This window comes from Mucor velutinosus (genome assembly GCF_035048745.1).
Source record: "Mucor velutinosus strain NIH1002 chromosome Unknown tig00001544, whole genome shotgun sequence".
Lineage (NCBI taxonomy): Eukaryota > Fungi > Mucoromycota > Mucoromycetes > Mucorales > Mucoraceae > Mucor > Mucor velutinosus.
The window spans coordinates 1,283,387-1,299,572 of NW_027041908.1; the positions used below are offsets into that span (position 1 = coordinate 1,283,387).

General features: G+C 44.4%; 7 protein-coding genes across 7 annotated transcripts; 3 read left to right on the forward strand and 4 right to left on the reverse strand.

Moving 5' to 3' along the window:
- Positions 1 to 682: 682 nt before the first annotated feature.
- On the forward strand, positions 683 to 2,334 carry ATC70_005726 (uncharacterized protein; the record flags this gene model as incomplete). The annotated part of the gene is made up of 3 exons (XM_064825010.1): positions 683 to 729; positions 796 to 1,321; positions 1,372 to 2,334. The coding sequence occupies 3 exons, from the start codon at positions 683 to 685 to the stop codon at positions 2,332 to 2,334; spliced, it is 1,536 nt and encodes a 511-aa protein (XP_064680387.1).
- A 100-nt stretch (positions 2,335 to 2,434) lies between these two features.
- ATC70_005727 (uncharacterized protein) lies at positions 2,435 to 3,784 on the forward strand (the record flags this gene model as incomplete). The annotated part of the gene is made up of 7 exons (XM_064825011.1): positions 2,435 to 2,663; positions 2,724 to 2,753; positions 2,816 to 3,025; positions 3,083 to 3,114; positions 3,172 to 3,296; positions 3,364 to 3,416; positions 3,477 to 3,784. 7 exons carry the CDS (start codon positions 2,435 to 2,437, stop codon positions 3,782 to 3,784), a joined length of 987 nt encoding a protein of 328 aa, XP_064680388.1.
- A 146-nt stretch (positions 3,785 to 3,930) lies between these two features.
- Positions 3,931 to 5,677, reverse strand: ATC70_005728 (uncharacterized protein; the record flags this gene model as incomplete). The annotated part of the gene is made up of 3 exons (XM_064825012.1): positions 3,931 to 4,963; positions 5,042 to 5,141; positions 5,203 to 5,677. 3 exons carry the CDS (start codon positions 5,675 to 5,677, stop codon positions 3,931 to 3,933), a joined length of 1,608 nt encoding a protein of 535 aa, XP_064680389.1.
- An 836-nt stretch (positions 5,678 to 6,513) lies between these two features.
- On the reverse strand, positions 6,514 to 8,118 carry ATC70_005729 (uncharacterized protein; the record flags this gene model as incomplete). The annotated part of the gene is made up of 2 exons (XM_064825013.1): positions 6,514 to 7,932; positions 7,987 to 8,118. The coding sequence occupies 2 exons, from the start codon at positions 8,116 to 8,118 to the stop codon at positions 6,514 to 6,516; spliced, it is 1,551 nt and encodes a 516-aa protein (XP_064680390.1).
- Positions 8,119 to 8,496: 378 nt separating this feature from the next.
- On the forward strand, positions 8,497 to 8,929 carry ATC70_005730 (uncharacterized protein; the record flags this gene model as incomplete). Its single annotated transcript, XM_064825014.1, has 2 exons — positions 8,497 to 8,598; positions 8,660 to 8,929. The coding sequence occupies 2 exons, from the start codon at positions 8,497 to 8,499 to the stop codon at positions 8,927 to 8,929; spliced, it is 372 nt and encodes a 123-aa protein (XP_064680391.1).
- A 957-nt stretch (positions 8,930 to 9,886) lies between these two features.
- Positions 9,887 to 13,612, reverse strand: ATC70_005731 (uncharacterized protein; the record flags this gene model as incomplete). The annotated part of the gene is made up of 1 exon (XM_064825015.1): positions 9,887 to 13,612. One exon carries the CDS (start codon positions 13,610 to 13,612, stop codon positions 9,887 to 9,889), a length of 3,726 nt encoding a protein of 1,241 aa, XP_064680392.1.
- A 197-nt stretch (positions 13,613 to 13,809) lies between these two features.
- On the reverse strand, positions 13,810 to 15,156 carry ATC70_005732 (uncharacterized protein; the record flags this gene model as incomplete). The annotated part of the gene is made up of 1 exon (XM_064825016.1): positions 13,810 to 15,156. One exon carries the CDS (start codon positions 15,154 to 15,156, stop codon positions 13,810 to 13,812), a length of 1,347 nt encoding a protein of 448 aa, XP_064680393.1.
- Between the last annotated feature and the right edge of the window lie 1,030 nt (positions 15,157 to 16,186).

Genomic DNA, 16,186 nt, shown 5'->3' on the forward strand with positions numbered 1-16,186 from the left:
ACGGTCATTGTCACTGTAGATGCAACATACTGGGATCAAATAGTTTCTGTAAATACACACTCTCTATTACTTCTCATGCAGACCTCGGGCGTAGCTATTGATATTATGATCAATTGATTTGAATAGCAGTATCAGGATCTTTCTGCAACGTTCATTCTTACGGATGCTGAGCATTGCCTGGTCTCAACCTTTTGATTTGCAATCAACACCGCGCGTGCTCTCACTAGATATGGATCACTTTGACTCAGTGCACGATAGCAGATTGGTGTCCCTGAAATAAATTACTACTATTTACCTCTCGATTTTGGTTAAAGACATATCTCACAGGTATTTAATTGATAGACCCCAACGTATAACATCGCCAACATCTTCATGAGGAGATTTACATTTGACGGAGGATCAAAAACCATGATCTATGGCCAAGATGAGCAATTGCACTGATAACTTACCATATCTCTGTTTGTAAAACAACAGATCTGTATATAATTTCCAATAGCCATGATGTTTGTTGATACCAAAGCGTCTGGCCACGCGTGCTGGTCCTTCCAATCCTGTTCAAATAGTGTTGTTCATGCAAGTTTTGTGATTAGGGAAATGGCCGATTGTGACTCGCCTGCCTTTACAAAATTCTCCTCGAAATTCAATAGTATGTACTTCTTTATTACATAAGTCAAAAATCGCCATGAGTATGAACGATCTTTTCTATGTTTTGCAAGAGACAGATCTAAAGTGAATATCAATTCATGGATCGGCCTAAAAAATTGGATGCTCATTGACCTTTTCTATAACTTTTAGTAATCAAGAACTCTACCTTCCTCCCGATACACCATTTGGAAAGACAAATTCTCAGCGACTGAAAGCGCTACTAAAGATACACCATGCAAAACAGCGAGAACGACTCTTGATTCAACAGGTAGCAGAGCTAGATGACTACCAAAAGGATTTCGCAAACAAGAACAAGGAAGATCTCTTTATTACACAAACAGAGACAGCGTGCGAGCTGATGAGCGGCCCTGATTTCTTGATTGAGCGCAATGATCAGATTATGGAACTGCTGTCCATGATCCCTTTGATGAACAACACAGCAGAGAAAGATACAGAAATGAGTGAGTTGACGAATTCAGTCGTACCTGAGGAAAAGCCATTAGCACCACCGCCGCCGTCATTGCCATCAGACGACGAAATGAATACGAGTGAGGATGAGGAAGATTCCTTGAATGACATGCCACAGAATATTGGTGGTAGTGGTGGTAATGGAGGTGGTGATGGTGAGAATGAAGCGGTACACAATCAAAAGATGATATATTCATCCATCATCAAGGTGAGCACAGATGGGTCATATGGTGCACAGATATTGATCGTTTCGCATAGAAAAAGTACAAGAAAGGATTCGTACGATTGAGGAAACTTCATGATACTCAATTGAAAAGATTACAAAATTTACAAAAGGAAGACTTGAATGCAATCAGAGAGGAGACTCCTCCCCCTCCATTACCTGCCCCAGTGGAAGCGGCAAAAGCAGACAGAAGGTCCAGTCCAGCAAGGAACAATAAAGAGCAAAGTCCTAGACCCAATAGCAAAGACAAGCAGAAGCAACTGGAGAGGGGAAGAACGGTAAACGAGCAGCAAAGGGGGGCATTGAGCACTGCACATCAAACCGCCCAACAATTGCAAAAAAACATGCATCGCGATAACCAGAGATTCAATGTCAATAAGAATCGTCAAGATACAGATAGAGACATGCCATGGAACCAACATCTACAACATAAACCTCATACAAACAAGATACCAGACATAACCACAGCATTAAAGCCACCTACAGTAACATCACCAAGGCCGCCAACAGTAGCATCATTGAAACCACCCATTGTGGCCACAGCAGGCCCACCTTCAGTAACTACAGCAGGCCCACCAATGATCGCATCAAGCAATCGCAACAACAATAACAACAGCAGCAGCAGCAGCAGTAGCAGCAGAAGCGGCGGCAGAAGTAAAAGAGGCAAATTGCACAAAGGAAGACGAGACTCTAACCAGCCTTTGTTCGATACAAAGCCCATCACATTCAAACCGGCCACGTTACTAGGGGATACGAGTGGATCCATCTACATAAAGAACAAACCAGATCGTGTGATTATCAATGGCCAAGATTTTGGCTCGCCCAAAGATTTTGACGATGCCATCAACGGGATACAGCGAAAAGACAACAGCATTCTCAAAAGACATTTGGGTGGCGATACTTACCTCTACTTCAAACCAAGTGCTGGTCAATTTGTTGCGTTAGGCAAAGTGTCTCGAATCCAACCATTTATTCACAAATTCCTACTATCCAAATAGCTAGTTTGTATACTCATATAATTAAATTTAATTGGATATTAAAATTTTTATGGTGTCTATTTCACTCTCTTCTTTCTCTCTTTCGTTTTCATTCAAAATTATGCCTAAACGTCATACTGTGGTAGCAGTGGGTTTAGGTCAGCTATTGTCTCTTTGTATCACTGGCACAAGCTCTGCTTCTTCAGCTTTATGGAGACATCATGCCATTAGTATACCCTTTACGCAGAATCTATTCAATTATATCTTGTTAGCCATCATATATACCACTTTTTCAAGGACAAGCCTTACCTCAACACCAGCACCGTCCAACAGCAGGTTACCATGGCAATGTGAGTGGCATTTGTTTACAGTTGTTTGTTTGTGATGTCTAATGATGATGCGATATCTAGTCTTTGGCTTTTCATTTGCGGATGTTCTAGGTACACACTGAAAGCCAATAGCAACCCTCATGCCAAACTAATTCCTATATGCTCAACTCTAGGCAACGTACTGGCTGTATTGGCATTCAAAAATACATCTGTATTGTCAGCGCTCGTGCTCTCATCGTGGTCCATCCCATGCATCATGTTACTTTCCACCTACTTTCTTAATGCAGCCTATAGTAAACGTCATGTGCAAAGTGCGCTTGTGTGTCTTGTTGGACTCGCATTACTGATATGGGGCGATACAATCGATGATGATGAAGCGACGAGTAAGTCAATACTTCTATTCAATTGGATTTGGTGGGCTGAATGGTCATTTCATGTAGGAAACCACAGCTGGATTGGAGATATTATCTGTGTAAGTTTGAAATCTTTGGTTTGCATTAAATATGGAATTTAATTGTTTAAATTACAGTTAACTAGTGCAACCTTGTATGCGATCAGTAATGTAACAGAGGAACATTTAGTGAAACAGCATACAGCAACAGAATTTCTGGGAAAGGCAGGGTTTTGGGGCAGCATTTTGTGTGGATTACAAGCGTAATGTATTCGATTAGGGCGAAATCCCTTTGTTGCAGTGATTTTTTTAACATGTCAACTCATTCAGGTACTATTTTGAATTTGATCGGGTGATTGAAATCCAGTGGTCATGGTCAGTGCGTAAGTAGTGTAAGTAAAGAGGGAGAGAGAGCACAGACATTGACCATTTTTGCCATCTAGTATCGTTAGTGGCCACCTATGTATTGTGTCTATTTTGCATGTACTCTCTTGTGCCGACTGTGTACAGGATGATGGGTGCCACATTTCTCAGCATGAGTCTGATTACAAGCAACTTTTATTCTCTGGTTGTTGGATTGCTGTTCCTGAATGCACACATGCCTCCATTTTACCCCATTGCTTATGCTCTAGTGATCATCAGTGTCACAGCGTATAGTTTGGCGCCTTCCCCGATACCACTTAAACAGGAAGGCGATGATGAAGAAAGCCGTCCCATCTATGCAGCAAATTACAGCTACCACTCTCAATAAACATGTACTTATATAGATCCTTCTTTCTTGCTGGTAGCATTGGACATGATGTTTATTCCCTCCCCATGGCGTATTCAAATATGTACAAAATTCAGCGGGAAAAAAGGAGGGAGCATAGTATAAATATCAACTCTAGTGTGTGCGGATTAATAAGGATTGCCAACAACCCAAGGGTTCTTTTTTGACTCCAATTTGATGCGGAAACGACGTCTTTTCTTTTCCTGCTGTTTCTTTCGAAGCTGTTCTTTTGTAAGAATGCTCCATGCGCTAATGTCACCCACGTTGGCAGAGTAGGTTTCGGGCGACAGGTTACCGCGAAGTGATCTACGAGGTCTATCTGTTGAACTCACTGTCCAAGCACGAGGGTTATCTGAGATGGCGGCAGATTGATCAACAAATTTGACTCTTCTCTCGGGTGTGGATGGTTTCTTTGCTGTGATATCTACCAACACCTTTTTGGGGATAGGTTCGGACACCGCCAGGGGTAATAGTTGCTCGGGTAATTTGGTGGTAGAGATGGAGGGTGGAGCAGCAGCTGGTATAGCAATATCGGCGGTGGTTGTGATGGAAGATTGTTGATAGAACAGCATATAGGCAGTTTGCGATAGCACTTCTTTGAGAGACACAGGTGTCACATCTTCATCATCCATTCGATTCCATTGTCCATTGGGTGCTTTGACATAGGCATAATAGTGGCCCGAATCACAGCTATAACCATAATGCACTAGCACAGCATACAGATTGTACTCGGCCTTTTTTATCTTCTTGTCCTGACTGGTATAAGGTGCCATATCCAGTGTCTCTGGGTAATCCACAAACGTTGTAATCTTGCTCATACAGCCACGGTACATGTCAAAGGCAAAACGCTTCAAATGAATAGTAAGCATCATGGGGAGCTCATTGATCGTCATTTGCTTTCCTGCCTTGACCATTTGTTTGCAGTGGTCGCATTTGTATCGGTTGTTGGGATCGTCGCTGCCAATCACATCCACCTTGATGAAATTCTCAAATGCTTTCTTCAGGGAATCCGCCTTGTTGGTAAGATCCACACTCAAATCAAGACAGGCTTCGTAGTTGTCGGATGTTGCTTTACAGCTGTAACACTTGAGTTGTGATCGAAGCTTGCCACCAAAGATCTGATACACAAGAGCTGTTTCCTCTACTTTGGGTGGTAATTTACTAGGTACAAAACAAAAGCGTCAATTTTTTCAGTCATTGTGAGCTGAGTTCAGTGGCTTAGCTATATACAATACATACCCTAATCCTTGGATGGAAGCCTTCTGAAATGCGGATAGCATAAACATATAAAACTCATGTGCATCTTCTTGTCGACCCAAGCGCAATGTTTTTGAAAGGGCTGTTGACAAGGCGTTAATCAAACACAAGTGCGGGATCCAACATGTGCCACAGCTAATTACCTCGCAAATTGGATGTAAAGTATCTAGGAAGAATAGCAGCACCCTTGGAGAAGCTCTTTTCATCCTTCAAACAGCGCCTCACATGCAACTCCATGGCACAGAGAGCACAAAATCCATCCATACGACACTGCTTTTGATGTTCCTCTCTCAACATTTGTTGTGCCAATGGTGGAGTGTAAGTCAGACATTCCAGCACTGAATTCAAAAAGCACGTATTCTGGCCATTGACATAACCAGGGCCAACTCTGCGATTGATTTTCCAGGAGGAGAGCAGCTTGGATTTGTCAAACAAGGGTGCCTTGATGCTTGTGTTGACCTTTTCGACCTTTTTGCCTGGCTGTTGCTTATGTTGTGCGGGTCTCTGGTTGTTGTGACCACCTTGATATTTGTGATGCTTGTGTACGTTGTTTCTGTTTTGGTTCTTGAAATTGCCGCCGTTACCATGGTGGCTCTTGTTGTTGTTTCGCTTACTCATCTTTTTGATGAAGAAAAAGTGTTGTTGGTGTGGAATAAAGAAATCTATTATTTTACTGCTTTCCCGGTTTTGGTTCAACAAGGAAAAAATTGATGGCTGCTGCAGTCACATCTTTCTTTTGAATACATGACAGATTGTATTGACATTTGGCAGCCGCATCATGTATTTGAAGCCGTTTCTATCAAATGATTGCCTAGAATGATGGACACATGGAATTTTTCATTAGAATCAAAGGCTGCCTGGGCTTATTAATGTATTTATTTGTGGGTCTTTTATCTAGCACAAAGCTCAATCCGAGCAAAGATTTGACATAAAATTCGAGATGTCTACTACACTGGAGGAAGGATGCAAAAGATGGTCTTCAAACATTATATAAAGAAAGAGGCCATAGATAGAGTCTCTATTCGGTAGGCTATGTAACTCTATCCATTCGCTCAAATGCATGTAATCACCTCTCAAAACCTAAAATGTATTTCAATGGAAAACCAAAAGCCATGCAAACATTTCACTCTGGATGAGGTGGATCTGATCTTTGATTGAAGTTGAAAAACAATGCATTGATCTGATATGTTGGCTTCATTCTAAGAAGGATATTGATCTTCCCATTCTGCTTGATAATCGCTAAATGTGATATCAGTACGAGTTATGCTATTTATTGTATCAGATTCAGATCCTCAAATCTCAAGTGTCAAGTCATACATTTTCCCATTTGATTTTCTCGTTCCTTGCAAGTGCCTAGTCTAGATGATGATTATCATTAGCACAGCAGAAGAGAAGCAGTAAAAGCTCTATGGATAAAAGGTTTATTGATAAGAAATGCAGAAATGATGGTAAGTCTAAAGACTGTCAAAGGTGCTATTGAGAGTCTGGAGAAAGATGTTTTTGCAAAAAGTGTTCCACAGCTGCTTGCTTTCTGTGTCGTTTTGGGTAAGTGCATCAGCAAATTCTATATAAGCATCGATAGAGAGATCAGGGAGACCATACAATGTTTTTGTATCATACTCCAGGTCAAAATTTAATGGTGGTTTAGGCTCTTTGTGGCCATCTTCTTCGTTGTATCGAGAGATGTTGGCAACGTATTGAGAATAACCAAGCAGAGTACCGTACGTGTGTGTAGCACCTTGTTGAGGAGAGTTTCTGTATTCATAGCGGTAGATTCTGACAGAGGGCATATAGACGGGGAATACAGATGGAGCAATGTGAACAACCACCACGGGCTCTGGATCAAAGTTTTTTGGTTTCTTGTGCATGATGGGCGTTTGATGATGGAATGAATCATGTCTATCTGGATGCTTGTTTTCGAATTCATCAATTTCTTCGTACATGCCCTTTAACCAATCGACGTATTCTCTAACGTTACGCTGAATGCTAACTGTGTCATGCTGCTCCTCAACAGAGTCCTCTAAGTAAGGGAGTTGAAGGTCCTCGGAGTTGTGGATCTCTTGTTCGCGCTTATCGTACAAAAGGAAATGATCCATATTAAGGTGACCATAAAAGTGACCATAGACGACATCTGAATAATTTGCAGTAATGCTCATGTAATCTGTCATACAGCTCTTGAAAAAATCCCTTGGAGAAGGAGGTACATGGCCAATAACATAGATCTTGACGTTGTCACGACGAGCCTTACGTAGTTGATTCTTATACCATTTCATATGGTGATGTCCAGACGAAGACTTCTTGGAGCAGGATTTAGCTAGCGGGTTTTTCTTGAGAAAGAACATGGTGTTGATAGATAATACCCGTAGTCCTGGTGCAACATCAACAGCAAAATAACCGCCTTCCAAGAAATCTTTGCGTTGCTTTTTGGGAATCCAATGATCCCAAAGCTTTTCAAAAAAATACAAGACATCGTCATTGAGTTCAATGTTGTTGTGAGGCTGGACGTCGTTGTTGCCAATGACAGGGACAACAGGAATAGCACGAGGGTGTTCAGGGCTGGAGCAGAACAGATCAGACATCATTTGAGTTACTTGACGGTTCAATTCAAGCACCTTGGTCTCTTTGCGAGGATGAGCTTCATCCCAATCATGTCTGGAATTGTCACCGGTCCAAATAACGAAATCAAGCTTGTCTCTCCATTCTCTTTTGATCCAGTCGAGGGTATGCTCAATGAGAATACTGGGTGCATCCATGCGTACACCGGGAACACCCATGACATGGCAGAGCTGCTTGCGCTTGGAATGCAAGTGCTTTTCGGGTATAGAGTGGCAGCCTGATTTGAGCGTGGCACCTTCAGTGTAATGATCATCCAACTGCCAACATGTACATGTCAGTATATGTATGTTTCAAGGGCAAAAGTTGCTTACATGCGTATCCGTAATTTGAAGGAAGTAGCCGTATTTTTTGTCATGAACTAGAGCTTGATTAACTTGATTATCAAATGCGCTCCAATCATTAAGCATGTTATGCATTAAAGTCTTACTGTCTTGATTCAACATTTGAGAGCATTGCCATAGAAACAGGGCAGATGCACCCAAAGAAAGTACAATATAAGGCAATTTCATTGTAATTCTGTGATACAAACAACGAGAGAAAAGGGTAAACACAACAAAACAACAGAAGCATATGTCTTATATAATGTCTTGTCCAATGAATCATGGATTTTGGGTTTAGCTAAACCCCTCTAACGATTGGGTTCAGACGCAGATCACACATGTTAACCTATTTTCCGGGAGATGTTGCATTTTCCCTGATTGACAGCAGTCAGTCCACTGCTCACAAAGCCACCAAAAATTTTTTCTGTGGACAAGTGGGTTTTTATTTTGGTGGAAAGTAATCAAACCGTTTGATTCCTTCTCTTCATTTATATATTTAAAATGGCTCCCGTCAAGGCTAACACCTCTGCTGTCAAGAAGTCCAAGTTCGTTATCGACTGTTCCGGTCCCGCTAACGACAAGATTATCGATGCTGCTGCTTTCGTACGTATACATTCCATCCTTTGAAATTGCACAGAAGATTGACGCCATGTTGTATGTATAGGAAAAGTACCTTCATGACCGTATCAAGGTTGATGGTCGTACCAACAACCTCGGTGAGGCTGTCACTATCTCTCGCTCTGCTGACAACAAGATCACCGTTGTTGCCAACATTGCTTTCTCCAAGCGTTACCTCAAGTATCTCACCAAGAAGTTCTTGAAGAAGAACCAAATCCGTGATTGGCTCCGTGTTATTGCTACTGACAAGCAAACCTTCGAGCTCCGTTACTTCAACATCGCCAACGATGAGGAGGCCGAGGACGATGAGGAATAAATTTCTCGTTAGATTCAACACAATAAACTGTTTTCTCTGAATCAGGATATATGGTAATATTTGAGTTGGGTTAAAGAGGTGTGTGGGTTGCAATGGTTTGCAGGAACAGACCAGAGATTTGCGCGTGATTGACATTGCATGAGTGTAAAGTGCGCAATGGTCTTGTAGTGGCGTGAAGACAGATGTACCAGGAATGGAAGTTGGTATTGCTATGTGTAGGCCCTTAAACTTTGAGACAATACTTACTGTTTGATATATGTGAATACATGATTGAAACAAGTGCTATTAGAATTAAATGGCGTAGTTTTTATGATCAATGTAGTGAGAGGAATAATGACGGAAATTATCAATATCTGTCAAAGTGAAGGCTATAAACATGCACACACACACATATATATACTAGATGCAGACTATGCATTGCGTCTAAAATATCTAGCGTGCCTTACAACCGCCATCACCTTACTAATAAGCTGTATCATTCTCAGTCACGTCACAATGCCACTCTACCTACTATTTCCAGATGAATATTTGGATGTAACAGTATGCCCTGAATCTAGATTAATGCATACCATGTCTTTACGGCTTTGCGTCATATCAAAAACGCGCCTATTGGCAAGCAAAGGTATGAAATATGGCCAAAGTCAACAGCTTTCGAGTCTTGATATCTTGACATGTAGGCCTTTCTGAGCCGCTGGAATGACACCAAACAATTATACTCGAGTAGCAGTAACTTTCTGACACTTTTGCTCAACTTTTTGAGAACCAAAAAAAAACATGGCCAAAGATCGACCAAAGAGCATGAGGGATACCTCATGGTTTTCATCAAAAATCAAACGATCGCGTTTTTGACACCAAAAACGAAGACTTTTACTATGGTATATCTTAACCCAAAATTTTTTTTTTGTATTTAAATGTGTTTTTTATTTATATTATAGACAGTAAGGTGCCATAAGGGTCTTACATGTCTAAGAAAGAAGAAATTAACTTGGAATGATCTTCCAGAAAAGAGGAGAAAACAGCCCGAGTGATCCAAGATTTACCATCAATTGTGCAGCCCCAATGATGTTGCCAGATAGATGAGAAGGCAGCGCCGAGAAGTTCCAAGATGGAAATGTCCAGAGGATTGTTGTCCTGGCCGTGAAGGGTGGTCAACCCAATCCAGATGGCCTCGTCCGTAGGGAACAGATCAGCAAGACCAAGGTGAGAGACAAACTCATACCAGAAGAGGGACTTCATACTGCAGCCAATGACCATATGGTATTCATCTTCAGTTGCTTCATGACACATCTTACACAGTGGGGAAGGATACTTCACACGGTTCATGGAGTGCAGGCGAACCTGCACCGAGAGATGTCCATGCAGCAAACGCCACCACGGTGTAAATGCCTTGGGCGGGAGACAGAGAGACCAGAAATCACGCCAGAGGTGAGGAGGAAGCAGGAGATGTGGTGGGCGATAGCCAGGAGGATGGGCTGGGCGACGCAACATGTCAAATGACGGATGCCAGGAACGGCGTAACGCCCCGAGAGTGATCTTGTCCACTGTAGCTTTTGAGCGAGGGCCAGTGGTGATGAACCAATGCGAAAAGCTAGCCGTGGGTGGAGAGGGGGTAGTGGAACTCTCCAGCAGTGCGGTTCGCTCTGGAGCGGTGAAGGCCATGACGGACCTGAGAGGAGCAGGGACAACCCAAACAGGAGGACCCTCGATGGGGCACAAGGCATTGAACAGATGTTGCAATGCAGCAGTATCACGGGGGCGCACGCAAACCAAGATGTGGGAGTCGGGGAGCACGCTCAAGAGGCTGGCAATCAAGGCATGAGGTGGCAGTTTGTCACTGTTCCTAGTCAAAGGCAAAGTCGCTGTGGGAGACAGGGAGCATACTTGTAACCAGGGCAGATCTAGGAGCCACCAAGACGGCCACTCAGGAGTGAGAGTCAAGGGAGGCAAACGAGTGAGTAGACGAGCCAGATGCTCCAAGTGAGGGCATTTCCGCACACGCGGCCAGCAGGTACGTGGGTATAGCAGCAAAGGCAGCACAGTAGCATGACCTGAGTATACATGGAATGTATACATCAGCCAGGGAGTGAGGAAATCCGCTGGGGATCTGGGACGAAGCAGACGCTTGACATATATGAGATGCAAGGCGAGATGTTGCTTCTTGATGTCAACCAGACCAATACCTCCATGCTTCCTAGGAAGGCAGAGAGAATCCCAAGCCACAGTAGGCCAAAACGAGACGATGTACTGGCGTACCACGCGCTGTATCTCCTCCAGCCACTTGTCAGGAACCACAACCACACGCAGGAGATGCCACAAGCGAGACAGCAGAAGGGAATTCGCCACTAAACCCTTTCCACGAATGGATAGCTGCCGCTTGGTGAGCAGATTGCAATGACGTTGAATCTTCACGGTAACGGAATTCAGGAAATGCTGCAACTGCTCCTCTGTATGATACAGAGGGTAACCTAGATACCTCACAGAGCCAACTGACGAGCTGTCGTACCACTCAATGTTAGACGTTTCCGTCACTCGCTTCCAATCAGCATGAGCCTCGCCTGACAGCGACAACAGCACGGTTTTCTCCAAATTGACCTTGGCGTTGGACGCTTTGCCATAGAGCGACAAAAGAGACAGCAGCACAGGCCATTCCGCCGTAGAAGTCAGGAAGACTTCCAGATCATCGGCATAGCTCAACAGCTTCACCCGTGGAGGGGTCGCCGGAGCGCGTAGGAGATCATGGTCGCCTTGGACCGGCACGAGAGAGGAGGCACGAGAGATACGCCCTGCGAGAGGAGCACGGACAGCGGTAGACATTGAGACGCCTTGAAGAGAAGGGCAGGCCAAGATGGTTCTAAGGAACGGCTCGAAAGCCAGGTTGAACAGCAAAGGGGACAACGGATCACCCTGTCGTAAACCACGTTGTTGATCGATGGGGGCGCCCAACCACCCATTGATTGACAAGGAGATACGAGTACCAAAGAACAGACTTGACACACTGGATACCAACGATGCCGGGAAGCCAAACTGACGAAGAACCATCGCCAGATAAGTCGGATTGACCCGATCATAGGCTTTCTCTTGATCCAAGAGTACGGCGACATTGGGATCCTGAGGAGCTGCATCACGGAGGTTGGTCATCAGCGTCTGGTTCAACCACGCATTGTCCGAGATGAGCCGGTGAGGCATAAAGCCTGTTTGGTACGGCGTAATCAATCGGGAGAGGACACGTTTGAACCGGTTGGCTAACATCTTGGTGAACAGCTTAGCATCGCTATTGATCATCGAGAGAGGTCGCCAGTTCTTGAGGAGCTCTGGATCGCCCTTCTTGAACAGCAGTACCATCCTCGTTTCTTTCCAAGAGTCAGGGAAGACACCACGCAGCGCATCAGTCAGCACTTGCTGCAAGAGAAGCAGAACAGCAGGGAACTTCGCCGCCAAATAGCGATACACCTCAAACGGAAGGCCATCCAAACCAGGAGACTTGTTCTTGGGTGCATGGTCCAGTAACAGCAAGACAGAGTCTGTGGAGGGTGGTTCAATCAGCCGGTCTGCCTCAGCTTCTTGTAGCTTCGCATCAGCAGGGATATTGTCAAAGAGAGAGTTGACGGCAGCCAAATCAATGTCTTCAGGTGTGTAGAGATCCTGATAGAAAGTACGAGCTTCTTGGAGAATGTCGCCCATGTCTGTCAGCTTCTCTCCAGTGCCAGCCTTTTTCAGGGACTGGATGGTTTGTTGCGCCTCACGATCCTTGATCACATTGAAAAAGTATTTGTTGTTCTGCTCTCCCATTTCCAGCCAACGAGTAGCCGAACGCAGCATAGCTTGACGAGTGTCATCTTGAATCCGTTGCTCAATCAGTTGCTCCAGTCTTTTGATCCTTGCCGACTCCTCCGGGGTCCCAAGTAGCTGTTCCCGTTCACGTTGGAGGTGGGAGACTCGAGCTTTGAAGCGAGCCTTCTGGCCTTTGGTGAACTGTTTGGCACAGTACTTGATGATCGACTTGAGAGATTCCCACTTCTCCTGAGCAGAGACACCCATATCAGCCACATCTGTCGTATAATAGTCAGACGCCAAAAACATATCCACGGTTTTATCCAAAAGGGCTTGGAATTCACGGTTCTCAAGCAAGTACGGATTCAAACGCCAGCTGCCAGGACCCAACTGGACGCCAGAGGTGACCAGATCGATTGTGAGGAGGCTGTGATCGGTCCACTCAGGTGGAATGTGGTGAGTCTGAGTGTTGATGATACGAGTCGCCATAGGAGGAGGAGCAAAGACATAGTCAATGGTGGTGCCAGCTTTAGGGAGAGTCATTGTGCCTTTTGGAAAACAGTTGAAAAAATGAGTGTTCAGCCATTCAACAAAAGGTTGGACTCTAGGGAGACGAGCTTCGACCGCATCATGCAAATGGATATTGAAATCCCCAAGCAAGATCCACTGGGAGTCAAGCATATCAGACCAGAAGGGCATGGACATCAGCTCCTCCAGGAAAGCATAGCGATGGGCTCTGTGCACGGGCATGTACACATTAGCTATCTGGCATATGGTGTGATTAGCGTCCTTAATAGTGGCGGTGATGCAGCGTTCGTCACGAGAGATGGTGGCATCCGCGAGCTCCAAGCCTTGCTTCAGACACACTATTGCACAATGCTTCGAGACGACAAAGAAAGACCGAGGAAACATAAAAGAGAAAGCACGCACATTATCATCAGTGAGGTGGGCCTGCTGACGGTAATGAGAGACCTCCTGCAGACAGAGAATATCTAGCTGGAGGGTTTTGGAGCGCAGAAAGGAAGTGAATTCCTTCTGTATAGATTTTGAGGAACCCTTAATGATGCTCCGGGCATTAAGGGTACCTATGCGCAATGATTGTTGTATCATTATGCCCTATGGGCGACATGATACACTTGAGGCTGCGACATAGACGTCGAGCTCATAGAATGACGGCGGAGAGAGGGCACATCAGTCTGGAAATCATTGGGAGAGGAGACATTGTCAGCAGATAACTTGGGATCCAAATGCATATGGAAGGACGAAGCTAACGGAGCATGCTTAGAAGCATCGCTACCGTTGGGAGAACGCTGGAGGGTCTGGGGATCGACCTCCATCACATCCGGAGACTGGTCCCAGGTTTGGCTGTCATTTGCGGAAAACAAGGTACTGATCTGGCTACTTGTGAGCTCGGTCGTTTTGCCGGCTAGCTTGTCTGTGGTGGTGGGCTGAGATGGCAGTTGCTGCGCGAGAATATCATTGATCGCGGGGGATGCTCTGTGGCCCTTCTCTTTTTCGTTAACTTTATCAATTGGAGTGACTGAGTAGGAATCAGTGTGATCCCTTTGGCTCGACTCATATTCAGCGATTGCTTCGTCAAAAGGCTTCTCTTCCTCTCGACAGAACTTAACAGTGTGTCCCAACTTGTGACATTTGAAACATTTGCGTTTAGCTAGGATAGGACAAGCAGCGCGAATGTGTCCACTCTGACGGCAGAAATGGCAAACTGGTGGTGCTCCTCTGTATGTCGCTGGCACATAGACATCCCAGGCGGAAAGGTAAAGCATGCGACTCAAAGGCTGTACGTCGTAGGAGTGACCTTCCGCGTCAGTGTACTTGACCGAAGTGTCGATCAGGAAGCTGACATGACCCTCAAAGAAGCCATCAACAGTGTACTTCTTGATTTGGTATAGCTTACCATAGTATTTCAGCGAGCGTTGCAAGTCCTCCAGAAAAGTGGTCATGTTTGGCATGCGGACAATAGTCATCTGCACATGGGTGAGTTTGCCCTCGCTGTTGTCCTTGACAGCAGTAGCTTTGTATACCACATCGCCATGAGTGATGCCGTTGTTGATGGCTCGTTTGGCATCCTCAGGGGAGTCAAATTTAGCTTCCACCAAGAGATCTCCAGTTGACTTCTGGTGATACAGACTAAGGGGGCGAAACTGGACATTAGCAGCTATTTGTTCCTGAATGAGGCGATACGCTGTTGTACGATGCACAAAAAGTTTGTTTGGAAAGGTAAACAAAACCGATCCCGGTGTCAAAGCTTGCTGCAGGATGGCAGTAGCTTTACGAGTGAGCACCTCGGCCTTCAGATCTTCGTGTTCGAACATAACTTCAGGAATTAGTTTAAAATGGTCATCTTTAGCTCGCTGTTGTGGAGCATTGATGACCTTCTTGGAGAGGCCTCGAGAGAGGACCGTGACCCAAGAGAGGTCAGTGGTGGTAGCCATGAGGATGGGTAGTGGAACGCTGGTGGTTATAAGGTTGTAGATGTGATTTAAGCAGTGGCGTAATTTTCACCTTAGGGGTAGTGATGGTTACGCGAAAGAGCCTATTATCTTAACCCAAAATGTGTCTATCGACCTAATGTAACCCCTGAAATCATCTTTGTGGGACTTTGATATGTAAAATCTCGACTTTTTGGCCAGAAACCTCTTTTTATATTACCATAAGTTGCTTGAGAAGTCCAATCAAAACATCTATTTTACTTAGTACCATTGGATACGCCATGAAAGGTACTCCCAGAAAGCTTAAGGAAGCATCGAAAGATCATCACAATTTATATAGTCGAATCTCATAAAACAGTTCAATCGAGTCGAAAAAAACTTGAAAGTTGGCCAATCTTGAGCAGAACACTGTTGTGTAACACCATATCAATGGTATAAAGATCCAAGCATCCACATCAATAAACGTCAGTCTTTCTTCTTCCTATATATTATAGTGGTCCCTTTATTCCTGAACAATACAACACATCCTCTGAGTTTTAACGGATTTTGACGGATGGCGCTGTTGTTAGCTGACCAGCATGTCTTCTGATGATAGCAATAATAATTGGGATGCTGATTAAATGGGGAGCAAGGATTTGAAAGGACAATCGCTTAGACTGGATACTTTTTTTTTTTGCTTTTGTTGGGCATTTCGATACCTGACAACCCCAGTCAACCTGGCCCACCACCAAAATATATGTAATTGCAACTTCCTCATCATGATTTGCAGCATTTCAACATTGCATGCAGGCATTATACATGAATTACTTCAAAGAGACTACCGCCATTGGCTGAAAGGCCATTTCGGAATGTGATGAGGATATCTTTACAACCTGTATCAAAAATATTCATTGGGAATGGTGGCTGCAATCTCGTTGACAATTGGCAGATTCTGAATGCGCCCATCTTCACCAGCAATTAGCTCTAATCTCATTTGAGGGTTGAGTTGAATGTGAGTGTCCTTGTTGATATGATTTCAGGGTTGTCGTTCTTC